This window comes from Schistocerca nitens, chromosome 2, assembly GCF_023898315.1.
Source record: "Schistocerca nitens isolate TAMUIC-IGC-003100 chromosome 2, iqSchNite1.1, whole genome shotgun sequence".
NCBI lineage: Eukaryota > Metazoa > Arthropoda > Insecta > Orthoptera > Acrididae > Schistocerca > Schistocerca nitens.
The window spans coordinates 316,226,127-316,240,606 of NC_064615.1; the positions used below are offsets into that span (position 1 = coordinate 316,226,127).

General features: G+C 42.2%; 1 protein-coding gene across 4 annotated transcripts in view; it reads right to left on the minus strand.

Annotated features, from left to right (window-relative positions):
* Positions 1-14,480, minus strand: part of LOC126236088 (pre-mRNA 3'-end-processing factor FIP1) — a 91,049-nt gene that overhangs the window by 54,396 nt on the left and 22,173 nt on the right. For 3 of the 4 annotated variants that reach the window (XM_049945153.1, XM_049945152.1, XM_049945151.1), the window contains exon 3: positions 10,495-10,679. In XM_049945153.1, the coding sequence (XP_049801110.1) occupies positions 10,495-10,679 (185 nt within the window). The remainder of the gene's footprint in view (positions 1-10,494; positions 10,680-14,480) is intronic. The other variant, XM_049945154.1, reaches the window with a different exon arrangement.

Consider the following 14,480-nt stretch of genomic DNA (forward strand, 5'->3'; position numbering starts at 1 on the left):
TACATGTCAAACTTTCAGGTGACAGAAGCAGAGCAAGCTTCATGAATCACAGCAGCAGGATGTTCAGTACATGCTTAAGAAACACAATGAAGGCTCCCCAATTACTTGAGAAAGTACTGGAATTAAGGCACTGGAGATAAAGAGGGATTTTACGACTGCATGCATCGTACAATCCGAAGCAAGTAGTGGCTGGTGTGTGAGGATGATAGCGAGAGAGGGGCTTACATAACAAAGAAGAACAACGCTAGCTAAGTGATTTCTCGCAGTATTTGAAGAAAAATTACTTGTATAACAGCTTTGTAATCTAATGAAGCAGTACAACTATTTGCTAGGCCATATGGGCAACACCAATCAAACACCTGTTTACTTTGATATGCCGTGATTGATGATGATGATTAAAAGTAGTGATACTACAGACGACTGATTTATATAGTTAAGGAAAGCTAAGGAAGGGAAGACAATTTTCTTTATTTTATTGTCCTTGTAATACCAAAACATAGCCAATTAATAAATAGCATAAGTCTAGAACAGATATAAAGTCAATTTTTTATGCATATACCGTATATCAAGAAAAGTTTGTAATTTTGATTAGTCAGAATATGATAAAGACAAAAATTTCTCAATAAGCCAATTAAAAAGAAAAAGGAGTTCATCTTATAGTCTGGTAAATACATTAGTCCATAAGCAACTATTGTAATAGAATAAGTTAATGAAGCGTAAGTGCAAAATAAAGTGAAAACAAAGCAAGGTTTTCTTCCTCCAACCGTAATGCAACTGTACTGAAAATATGATGATTTAGTCTCACTTTGTAATATCTGTATACAAAGATTCACTTCCCATTACATTCAACAAGAGATGGCTGGCTCTGTGTGAAGGCATGTCCGTTAAAACATGGTGTCCCATAAGGAATGGTCAGTATTCTGGGACATGACACACTCATTTGGTGGTGGTGGTGGTGGTGGTGGTGGTGGTGGTGGTGGGGGGGGGGGGGAAGCTTTATGTGAACACATGCCCCCTTCTGAACGGTTTCTGAGATAGAACACAATATACATTCGGCCTTAGGCTAGTGGCATGAACATATGTGTCTTGTCCACACAACCTCTTTGTTGTTTTATTCTAGCCCTACTTGCCTTGTTGCTTTAAAGCCCTTTGCTTGGTATGTCTTTCTTACATTAAAATAGCCCACTGAACGCGCAGTTGTCCATGGTGTTTTGTGAGTGAAAGAGTGCGAGTGATTGAGAGTGCATCTGTGAGAAGCATCGGTTGGTTAACTGTGTTTGTACAGACTGGCTAAAATGCCACACATCTACACTAAGGAAGAATATGCAGATACAGTGTAGGTTTGCATCTGCTGCAATGGTAGTGCTCCTGCCGCTGTCAAATAGTACTTCTGCCTCTATCCGACATGTTGAATTCCAGATTGTAGAGTATTTACCAGAGTTGTCAGCACATTGCATGAAACAGGTATTCTTCATGGTTCCCATTTTCCTTCTTAATGTGTAGTTCATCAATCTGTGCAGTGACAGCAACACATTGTTGAAATGGTACAGAGTAGTCCCACTACCAGCACACAGCTACTTTCTGCCTGCATCAACGTCCTACAACTACTTGAATTTTGTCACTGGTTAAATGATTATTGTCATTTGCTTCTGTTAATAGTATTCTCTGACGACGCCCATTTACACATAATGGAATCAACAGCACACAATAATCATCAATAGTCGCAGGAAAATACACATGCTACGGTGGAAACCAACATCCGAGTTGTTGCTGTTTATGTATCAATTTTGGTTGGTATGATCAGTAACATGTTGATAGGTCCAGTCGTTTTAGAAATGATGGGACAGAATTACTTGCATTTTTTTGAAAATCGTTTGTTGAACACCTTGAGAACACTCCTTTGGGCACCTGGACTGCAATGTAGTTCAAGCGTGGTAGAGCACCTCCACATTTACCCGATGTGTGAGGGAATATCTCAATCACATTTAGTCTAATCATTGGATTGGTTATGGAGATGCAATTAACTGGCCACCAAGAAAGCTTTCGCAACCAACGGTTGCTTCGTCAGGAAAGAGGGAAGTAGAGGGAAAGACGAAAGGATGTGGGTTTTAAGGGAGAGGGTAAGGAGTCATTCCAATCCCGGGAGTGAAAAGACTTACCTTAGGCGGAAAAAAGGACAGGTATACACTCGCGCACACACACACATATCCATCCGCACATACACAGACACAAGCAGACATTTGTAAAGGCAAAGAGTTTGGGCAGAGATGTCAGTCGAGGCAGAAGTACAAAGGCAAAGATTTTGTTGAATGACAGGTGAGGTATGAGCGGCGGCAACTTGAAATTAGCGGAGGTTGAGGCTTGGTGGGTAACGAGAAGAGAGGATATACTGAAGGGCAAGTTCCCATCTCCGGAGTTCTGACAGGTTGGTGTTAGTGGGAAGTATCCAGATAACCCGGACGGTGTAACACTGTGCCAAGATGTGCTGGCCGTGCACCAAGGCATGTTTAGCCACAGGATGATCCTCATTACAAACAAACACTGTCTGCCTGTGTCCATTCATGCGAATGGACAGTTTGTTGCTGGTCATTCCCACATAGAAAGCTTCACAGTGTAGCCAGGTCAGTCGGTAAATCACGTGGGTGCTCTCACACGTGGCTCTGCCTTTGATCGTGTACACCTTCCAGGTTACAGGACTGGAGTAGGTGGTGGTGGGAGGGTGCATGGGACAGGTTTTACACCGGGGGCGGTAACAAGGGTAGGAGCCAGAGGGTAGGGAAGGTGGTTTGGGGATTTCATAGGGATGAACTAAGAGGTTACGAAGGTTAGGTGGACGGTGGAAAGACACTCTTGGTGGAGTGGGGAGGATTTCATAAAGGATGGATCTCATTTCAGGGCAGGATTTGAGGAAGTCGTATCCCTGCTGGAGAGCCACATTCAGAGTCTGATCCAGTCCCGGAAAGTATCTTGTCGCAAGTGGGGCACTTTTGTGGTTCTTCTGTGGGAGGTTCTGGGTTTGAGGGGATGAGGAAATGGCTCTGGTAATTTGCTTCTGTACCAGGTCGGGAGGGTAGAGCTGTTTTCAGGTTGTTGGTGTAATGGTTCAGGGATTCCGGACTGGAGCAGATTCGTTTGCCACGAAGACCTAGGCTGTAGGGAAGGGACCGTTTGATGTGGAATGGGTGGCAGCTGTCATAATGGAGGTACTGTTGCCAACAAACTTTCACAACCCAAGGTTGCTTCACCAGGAAAGAGGGAAGGGGAGGGAAAGACGAAAGGATGTGGGTTTTAAGGGAGAGGGTAAGGAGTCATGCCAATCCCGGGAGTGGAAAGACTTACCTTAGGGGGAAAAAAGGACAGGTATACACTCGCACACACACACACATATATATATGTCTGCCTGTGTATATGTGCGGATGGGTGTGTGTGTGTGTGTGTGTGTGTGTGTGTGTGTGTGTGTGTGTGTGTGTGTGTGTGGGCGCGCGCGCGAGTGTATACCTGTCCTTTTTTCCCCTAAGGTAAGTCTTTCCGCTCCCAGGATTGGAATGACTCCTTACCCTCTCCCTTAAAACCCACATCCCTTCGTCTTTCCCTCTCCTTCCCTCTTTCCTGATGAAGCAACCGTGGGTTGTGAAAGCTTGAAATTTGTGTGTGTGTTTGTGTGTTTTTTATTGTCTCCTATCAACATACCAGCGCTTTCGTTTGGTAAGTTACAGCATCTTTATTTTTGACAATATATTGAATAATACAGAAAATAAATAAAAATATACATTAAATGTGTTATATGTCTGAAATCATTTGGAATAGAACTTGGGTTTTTATGAAGCTTTTTTGCTTCAAATAATCGTTCCTGTCACATCCATGACTATTGACCACACTTCCTGGGACATCTTGTATATATCCATGTATAAAATTGAAGAGTTTGTGGGAGATGTTTACGATACCTTCAAACCCACTCACCACCAATCACTTGATTTTGTGTTTACTGCTACCCTTGGTTCCCCTGTTGTGCACTATAGTAGCTTTGCGATGGTATCTGTTGTGGCTGTAGAGTTGAGAGTTTGAAGAGGTTGTGTGGTCAGTACGTCACCTTTGCTATCCTTTGCATCACTGTGTTTTTCAAAATTCAAGATTTATACATAATGTTCTTGAGCTTTTGGGAATATTCTTGGATGTTAACAGCATTTTCAAATGTTATAGATTATCCTGGAGTTCTTTAACATTTTTGAATGTTCTTGATTGTGTTAAGAAATGAATAAGTGAGTGACAAAGTGCTTTATTTAAAATTAGGCTATTGTGGAATACTTCACTGAATTTAAGAGTACTTAAAGAGTATTTCTGAACATGGAATACTATTATTGTTGTCAGTGAATGCCTCTTGATGAAGTACATGCTAGAGATCTTGGAATAGAGGACACCACAGAAAGGGTGCAAAATCCAGACTGAGGCCAGCTGAAACTTTGGAGCAACAAAAAAAAGTCTACCAAAATGTGGAGACAATCTCAGAGACTATGAGGAAAAGGTGGGTGATATTTCTTGGGCACCTGTACTATCCAAACAAATATTTGATTACTTCTGGAAGAAGAAGACCACCACAACATGAACTAAGGAAGCTTGGAAGGAGCTTGGGAGGTCCAACATCACGGGAAGCCTTCATGTTGACCATATAAAGGAGTATCACAAACAGTAGAAACTCCAGACAAATAGGACAAAATGAAGTTATAGCTTGATCCTAAGTGGTCAATTCACCAATTTTTTAAAGAAGACCAAGCAAAGTGGTTCTTTTTTAGCTAGTAACCACAATAGAAAATATAGCGTATTAAGTGTAAATGTAACTGAAAGAGTAGATGAAAGGTATGAATAAAGACAGCTTTTCTTTCCAAGGAGTATAATATATAAAGGTAAAAGAATATGGCTGAATACAGTATTTACTCTATTATAAGACAAGGTTTTTCCCAAATTCATCATTCAAACACTACAAGATGGTCTTATATACACATGTTAGACTATTGCAGCCCCCTCATACGCCAACCTATTCGTGAGTCGCTTAGAGGAAGCCTTCTTGGTTACCCAGGCCTGCCAACCCAAAGTTTGGTACAGATTTATTGATGACATCTTCATGATCTGGACTCACAGTGAAGAAGAACTCCAGAATTTCCTCTCCAACCTCAACTCCTTTGGTTCCATCAGATTCACCTGGTCCTACTCCAAATCCCATGCCACTTTCCTGACGTTGACCTCCATCTGTCCAATGGCCAGCTTCACACGTCCGTCCACATCAAACCCACCAACAAGCAACAGTACCTCCATTATGACAGCTGCCACCCATTCCACATCAAACGGTCCCTTCCCTACAGCCTAGGTCTTCGTGGCAAACGAATCTGCTCCAGTCCGGAATCCCTGAACCATTACACCAACAACCTGAAAACGGCTTTCGCATCCCGCAACTACCCTCCCGACCTGGTACAGAAGCAAATAACCAGAGCCACTTCCTCGTCCCCTCAAACCCAGAACCTCCCACAGAAGAACCACAAAAGTGCCCCACTTGTAACAGGATACTTTCCGGGACTGGATCAGACTCTGAATGTGGCTCTCCAGCAGGGATACGACTTCCTCAAATCCTGCCCTGAAATGAGATCCATCCTTCATGAAATCCTCCCCACTCCACCAAGAGTGTCTTTCCGCCGTCCACCTAACCTTCATAACCTCTTAGTTCATCCCTATGAAATCCCCAAACTACCTTCCCTACTCTCTGGCTCCTACCCTTGTAACTGCCCCCGGGGTAAAACCTGTCCCATGCACCCTCCCACCACCACCTACTCCAGTCCTGTAACCCGGAAGGTGTACACGATCAAAGGCAGAGCCACGTGTGAGAGCACCCACGTGATTTACCAACTGACCTGCCTACACTGTGAAGCTTTCTATGTGGGAATGACCAGCAACAAACTGTCCATTCGCATGAATGGACACAGGCAGACAGTGTTTGTTGGTAATGAGGATCACCCTGTGGCTAAACATGCCTTGGTGCACGGCCAGCACATCTTGGCACAGTGTTACACCGTCCGGGTTATCTGGATACTTCCCACTAACACCACCCTGTCAGGACTCCGGAGATGGGAACTTGCCCTTCAGTATATCCGCTCTTCTCGTTACCCACCAGGCCTCAACCTCTGCTAATTTCAAGTTGCCGCCACTCATACCTCACCTGTCTTTCAACAACATCTTTGCCCCTGTACTTCTGCCTCAACTGACATCTCTGCTGAATCTCTTTGCCTTTACAAATGTCTGCTTGTGTCTGTGAATGTGTGGTTGGATATGGGTGTGTGTGCGAGTGTATACCTGTCCTTTTTTCCCCCTAAGGTAAGTCTTTCCACTCCCGGGATTGGAATGACTCCTTACCCTCTCCCTTAAAACCCACATCCTTTCGTCTTTCCCTCTCCTTCCCTCTTTCCTGATAAAGTAACCATTGGTTGCGAAAGCTAGAATTTTGCGTGTATGATTGTGTTTGTGTGTCTATCGACCTGCCAGCGCTTTTGTATGATAAGTCACATCATCTCTTTTTTTTTAGATATATTTTTACATTGTTTAATAGATTGATATAGGGGTCATATTTACTGATGAATAATGGGCTGCAGATTTACTTTGAAGAATTTAGAAAGGTAGGTAGGGCAAATGATACTCACAATTGGACAGGTTTGAAATTTCCTGATATACTGAACTGCTCGATACAGTATCAACCTTTTTTTGAACAATCACATGACATTTGTTTCGGGTGGTGTTGGTCCAAGGGATACATGAGAAACTATGAGCTAGCCACTTCAACAGTCTATTGCTCTGCTTAAAATTTGACATTTTTTAAATCATAGGATGACATAGAATTTAATGCTATTATCTTAGAAACTCTTGCTGTACCTGAACAGTTTTGCAACAAAAGTTTTCACAGACGTATGGATATCACACACAAACATTTGTGGTGCTTGGAAAGGCGAAAGTGATGCCCCTGATTAAAAATTACTTGATTCTGAATGGAAGTCAGTATTTTATTTGATTACAAAATGCTGTAATGATTTACCAAGTGGGTTGCAAATGAGCAATTCAGTTGCTGTTCACATATTAGAATATCAGGTAAAAACATTATCACCTTTTAATTGGCTTTAGAACAAGATGGTGACATTCATATGAACAAGAAGGTTTATCCAGAATTAACTGTCTAAAAAACAAAATAAATCACATTAAACTGACTACAATTGTTATCACAAGAATAAATTACAGTGGCAAGACCCATCATGGAGATAGTACCGCCAACATCAGTAGATCACAGGATGAGTGAAAGCTTTATAATTTTATTGAATCATCATTGCAATCTTTTATTATGTATTTGTTGGAGTTGTTACATATGACCTGCAGCCTAGAAGATATTGCAGTCCAGGTTTCATAACTGCTCATCACAGAATTATGGAAGGGTTGGGGGAACAGTGATACTGGCTTGGCTGAGAACTAGCATGGGTGCAGGGTGGGGAGTAGAGAACGGGCAGCAAAGTATGGTGTGCTGCCAACCATGGGATCCTACACTGCTGCAGTCTGCCTGAATCCACCTGAATTGACTTAAAATTGGACAAATATACAACAATAGTATCATTTCTACAGGAGACAATAGAAGTCTAGATAGGGGATGCTCACTGTGAGGTACACAGGAATGAAAGAGGGTGTGTCATCTGCTGGTTCTGTGCAGCCAATGACAGTAAGGTGTGCAGACAATACCTTTGGAAGTAAGAAACATTGTAACGTTCCTATGTCAGTATAGAAGCAAAATTCAATATGTATTTTGCAAAAAACAGCTACATTTTCAGGTTCCACCATAATCACAATCTCAGATATTGCAACCTATTCTGGAGAAACAGCAAAATATTTGTGACAACAAAGACATAAATTTCACAACTGTGTTATTTGGATTATGGTGATGATTACAAATAGTGATACCCTGATGACAGGCTTAGTAAGCAGAAAAAGTAATGAAGATAAAAATTAATGTAAACTGTTTCTTTTTATTTTATTTCTTTTTGTGTTTGCAAAATGTAGACAATCAATATATGGCTTAGGTTCAAAACTGGTCTAATGCTAACGATTTAGGCACATGGCGGCAGAACACAGACATTAAAGACAGTTGTAATTGGCAAGTATTCAGAGCCAATGGCTACTTCTTCAGGCAGAAGGGTTGAAGGGGAAGGAGGAGGAGTGAAAGAGAAGGACTGGAGAGGTCTAAGAAAATGGGTAGATTTTGGGAAAGTCATCCAGAACCACAGGTCAGGGGAGACTTACCGCATGGGATGAGAAGGAAAGACTGATTGTTGGCGACTGCATCAGATGAGATTTGAGAACCTCAGAACTTAAAAGGTAAATGACAGGGAAATATGCAGACAAAGATTACTGCTTAAACATTGTGCATGAGTTAATAAGAGTGCAAAGCTAAGTGCATTGTACGTAACAGAGGTGGGAGGGGGTCAATGAAAAATAGACGGGTAAGACAATGAAAGATGTAGAAAACTAAAACGAAATGAAGCAAAGAGTAGTTACTGTGAAGAAATGCTGAGATGAAAGAAATTAACGTAAATTAAGGCTAGGTGGGCGGCAAGAACCAAGAACATGTTGTAGTGCTAGTTCCCATCTGCAGAGTTCTGAGATACTAGTGTCTGGGGGAAGAATCCAGATGGCAAATGTGGTGAAACAAGTACCAAGGTCATGATTGTAGAGCATGCTCTGGAACAGGATACTGCGAGTTGCCAGTATGCACCCTCTGCCTACAACCATACACCCTAATGGAGAATTTGGTGGTTGTCATGCTGATGTAGAAGGCCAAACAGTGTTTACAGAACAGGTGCTATATGACTTGTGTTGTTCCATAGGTGGCTCTCCCTTTGATAGTGTATGTTTTGCCAGTTACAGTGCTGCTACAGGTGGTGGTAGGAGGGTGCATAGGGCACATCTTACAGTGGGGACGTTCATACGGATAGGAGCCATGGGGTAGGAAGATGGGTGCAGAAGGAGTATAGGATCTGATAAGAATATTTTGGAGATTGGAGGGTAACGAAAACTATTCAAGGTGTGGTGGGCAAAATTTCAGACAGAATAAATCTTATTTCAGGGCATGGTTTAGGAAGTCATGGCCCTGTCGAAGTAGCTGATGAACACATTCCAGACCAGGATAATACTGAGTCACCAGTGGTGTGCTCCAAAGTAGTTTTTTGGAGGGATCAGCAGTAGCAGGATGGGTGTGATGGCCCGAGAAATCTGTTTTTTTAACTAGGCTGGTGGAGTAATTATTTTCAGTGAAGGCTGAGGTGAGAATGGTGGTGTATTGCTGTAAAGAGTCTGCATCCGAACAAATATGCTTGCCTTGGATGTCAAAGCTGTGTGGGAGGGAACGTTTGACATGGAATGGATGACAACTGTCAAAATGTAAGTACTGGTGTTTGCTGGTAGGTTTAATGTGGATGGAAGTGTGTAGCTGGCCTTCGGTGAGGACAAGATCAACATCATGGAAAAGTGGCATGGGATTCGGAATAGGACCATGTGAAATTTAATTGGGAGAAGGTCTTCAGAGATTACAGAAATTTTATTAGGTCAGCCTCACAATGAGTCCATATAGTAAAGATATCATCAATGTATCTAAACCAAACCAGGGGCTGAAGACCTATGGATCCTAGGAAAGTGCCCTCCAAGCGACCCATGAAATGGCTGGCATAGGAAGGAGCCATCCTGGTTCCCATGGCCGTACCCCTGGTCTGTTTGTATATCTGCTCCTCAAAAGTGAAGTAGTAGTTGTAAGTATACAACTAATCAAATTATCTTGTCAATAACTGATTGTTTTCAGTGTTACAACATTTTAGGCAGATACTTAATGTCAAGAAAACGGTCTGTAATTCTGATTAGTCAAAATATGTTACAAGTAATTTTTTTTTCAAGGAGACTCTTTAAAAAAAATACGGTTTACAGAAGATACAACAGTACACACACACACACACACACACACACACACACACACACACACACACACACACACACACACACACACGGATCAATAACAAAGTGACTGACAGCTACGTGTTAACAAGACTTTAGTCATAGCAACAAGCAATCAGAGAATGAGCCTGATCATTTATTTCTGTTCTGTTCACCACTGCCATATTGTTCTGCCACCTCAGCTGATAGTTACCTCAGTTGCAGATGACAATTGCGGTTGAAAGCTCTACTCTTGTGATTCCTTTTCACAGAGAATTTTGTTTTTCTTTAAGGAACCTTTATTTGATGCAACAGAATGCTGGATGCAAGTAGAAAAGTGCTAAGGCTACACAAGGTTAACTCAGAACCATAACAGGTACCTGTGTATGTATTCTGTATGGAACGGTTTGGTTGTTGCTGAAACTACTGTAGTCAGCTGTGATTCACTTTGTATGACTGATCCAAACATTTTGTTTAAAAAGTGGATTATACTACCTTCAGTTTCTCTCCACCAACTGCTGATGTAAGAAGACCACCACGTTTTATATTAAGACTTGTATATGTTGGACTAGTTTTAATGTCTCCAATGACAACCTGCACATCATCATCACTATCTTCATCTTCATCATCATCATCTACACCACCAATAATGCCATTTTCAGTTTCTTTACCATCTACAGCTATTGAAAATGAATATGGTATTATAAAAAGCAGAAAACAAAAAAGAAAGAACTCAAACTGATTTAAATAGAAATAAATTGGGTTTTCTACAAATGCCTAATATTAATAGAAATACAATAGTTTTGCTTTTGTTGCAATGATACAAACTTAAAATACATAAAATAAAAAGATAAAAACGTGGTTGGTATTCATGCAACGTAAAAAAATTCACATATTTTTCTGTCAATTATTTCACAAAAGCTTTAAAAGAATTAACAAAGAAACAAGCAGGAGATGCCCAAAGATGTGGAGTGAACGAATTAAAGAAGCTGTAAACATGTTTTTCTTACATATAGCATATAAAGAGAAAAAGGATCTACATCCATAAAATAACAACAGGGGAAATAATAATAATAATAATAATAATAATAATAATAGCACCAACAATAATAAATAATATAATGAAATAAAAGGCAACCAGTTGCATAAAAGAAATTTAATTTCTTTACTGGTTTTGAGCACTTGGTGCCCTTCTTCAGAGGTTTATATCTATCACATTATTTGCGAGTGTCAACAATAAGATGCACCTCTTATGCAATTGGGTGCTTATTATTTCATTATATCAGGGTATATACGTGGACAAGGAAAAAACTTCCTGGGTTTTTCTGGGATTTCCCGATTAAAAACACATTTTTTTCCCCAGGTTAAAATATATTTTTTCCATGTGATATCGGAACTGTAAATCAGCGTAGAACATCCCTGCACTTTACCAAAAAAAAGAAGTCTTTGATGTGCAGCAACATGTACGCTCCATCTTCTCACACTACAATACACTGCATATTTTCATATTACAAAAGCATAAATTCAAATTTCACCAAACACAGCACGTTATTTTTTGAAGCATTGAAATTGAGATTGTGATGTACTTTTGTAAGTCAATCATAGCTCGTGTCACATGAACTGACCTGCTGATGACAGCAGATATTCAGAACATAGGACACATGATGTAGTCAGCCAATAGCAACATCACTGTTAAGTAGCCCGAACACATGAATAGAAAGAGTTAATGGTTTAAATTAGTGCACATAGTGCAGTTGCAAGAAAAGATAAGCTTCTGGTCTTTTCTTGTGGGTATTACTGTTTAAGATACACCACACAAATGTGCCAGCAAAATTTTTAATTTCTGGGCTCGAAATTCTTCTAAAAGGCTGATCCTCAAAGTGTTAACGTTTTAACTGAGAGTCAAATGCTTTGTGATTTAAGAAATTCATCGCACTTTCTCACACACAACAAAATTCATCTTGGATAGAAGGAAATTTACTTTGAAAGTAACACTTTTAAAACATGTTAAAATATGTTCTTTTCAGCACTTGACAGAGTGTGCCAGAAAACAGGCATTATTGCGCATGCACAGTTATGGTGTTGGTTGGCTGGTTTAAAAGAGGGGGGAAGGGACCAAACTACAAGGTCACTGGTCCCTTGTTCCTAATAAAACAATGCCCCAAGTGTGAGAATAAAACAGATGAGACATATAACACAAAACGGAAAGAAAGGAAAAACCACAAGAATGAAGGAAAGGCAACAAACACTGAAAGGAACAAAAGAGGACAAGAAAACAACAGAGAGGTGCTAGAAACAGAAGAGAGTAAAACAAGAAAGCAGATTACAGTGGCTGGCTGACAACTAGAATAAAAAGGAAAAGCCAGCAACTCTGCAACACATTAAAACCTCCACCCTAAAAGAACTAGAGTGGAGGACACACAGGGACAAAGGACATGTGCTAAAACTTAGATCAAATGATAAAAGCCACCCTCACGAATAAAACATAAAACTAAATCAGCCAATGAGGCATATTTTTAAAATGAGCAGCAACGAGTCCAGTAACCCAAGACTTAGTCGCTGGGCAGTCAAAGTGGGACAGTGCACCAGAATATGGGCCACTGTCAACCAGGTGCCGCACCAACACTGAGGCACGTCTTCACGGCGCAATAGGTAACCGTGGGTCGCCCAAGCGTGGCCAATGCAAAGCCAGCAGAGGACAACTGATTCCCTGTGAGAGGCCGTATGGAAGACTTCCACACACTTGTAGTCTCCTTAATGACATGCAGTTTGTTATGCGTACTGTTATGCCATTCCGTCTAAGTCAGAACGCAGGTCAGGTTCAGAGACGCCCATCTCCAGAAGCGGTTTCCACATATCCTATCGGCAAGTTCGTTGCTTGGGATGCCAACGTGTCCTGGGGTCCACATAAAAAACACCGAATGACGGGACCGGTTCAGGGCGTAGATGGATTCCTGGATGGACGCCACCAAAGGAGGGCGAGGGTAGCACTGGTCGATAGCTTGTAGGCTGCTCGAGGAGTCAGTACAGAGAAGAAACGGTTCCTCCGGGCATGAACAGATATACTGAAGTGCACAAGATATGGCCACCAGCTCTGCAGTGAATATACTGCAGCCATCGTGCAAGGAATGCTGTTCAATATGGCCTCTGTGGACAAAGGCGAAGCCAACATTACCATCAGCCATTGAGTCGTCTGTGTAAACCACTTCAGAGCCCTGGAACACTTCAAGAATCGAGAGGAAGTGACAGTGGAGAGCCGCAGGGTTAACAGAGTCCTTAGTGCCACGCGAAAGGTCCAGGCGAAGCTTCGGCCTACAGCTACACCACGGAGGAGTGCGTGAATGGACCTCTGGGAGAGGTGGTGAAGGGAAGGACTCCTGTTCAGACAGAAGCGATTGCACGCAAACCGCAATCGTTAGCCCGTACCTGGGCCACCTATGTGGGAGGTGAACCACCATGGTTGGAAAAAGAAGATGGTAATCAGGAAGTTCAGGAGAGCTAAGAACGTGTGCAGCATAACTGGCAAGCAGTTGTGCACGTCTGATCTTCAATGGAGGGGCTCCAGCCTCCACCAATACGCTTGTCACTGGACTCATCCTAAAAGCTCCTGTCGCTAGTCGAATTCTGCAATGGTGCAATGGGTCAAGCAAACGCAATGCTGAGGGTGCCGCCGAACCATAAATCACACTCCCATAAACAAGGTGGGATTGAACAAGGGGATTCTGTAGAGCTGCAGCAGTGTGGAGCCATCTGCACCCCAGTTGGTGTAGCTCAGGCAGTGGAGGGCATTGAGGTGCTGCCAACACTTCCGTTTAAGGTGACGAAGATGAGGAAGCCTAGTCAAATGAGCATCAAAAACCAGACCTGAGAATCGATATGTCTCCACTACAGTGAGTGGACCATCATTAAGGTAAAGTGCTGGTTCCAGGTGAACAGTACATCAATGACAGAAATGCATGACACGTCTTCATGGCTAAAAACCGGAAACCATGGGCTAGAGCCCATGACTGCACATTGTGGATGGCTCGCTGTAGGTAATGCTCAGCAACACTAGTACTGCAGCAGCAGTATGAAACGCAGAAGTCGTCTGCATACAGGGAAGGTGAGACGGAGGGCCTGACAGCTGCTGATAGACTTAACGGCCACTAATAATAGACACACTCAATACAGAGTCCTGCGGGAATCCTTTCTCCAGGATATGGATGGAACTATGGGAGGCACCAACTTGGACACGGAAAGTATGGAGTGACAGGAAGTTTTGGTAAGAATTGGAAGCAGGCCCCGGAGACCCCACTCATACAATGTGGCAAGGATATAATGTCGCCAAGTCGTGTCGTATGCTTTACGTAAGTCAAAAAACACGGCAATCAGGTGTGCCGTCTGGAAAAGGCTGTTCGGATGGCAGACTTGATGGTCACAAGATTATCAGTGGTAGAGCGACCCTGGCGGAAGCTGTCCTGACATTAAGCCAGTAGGCCACA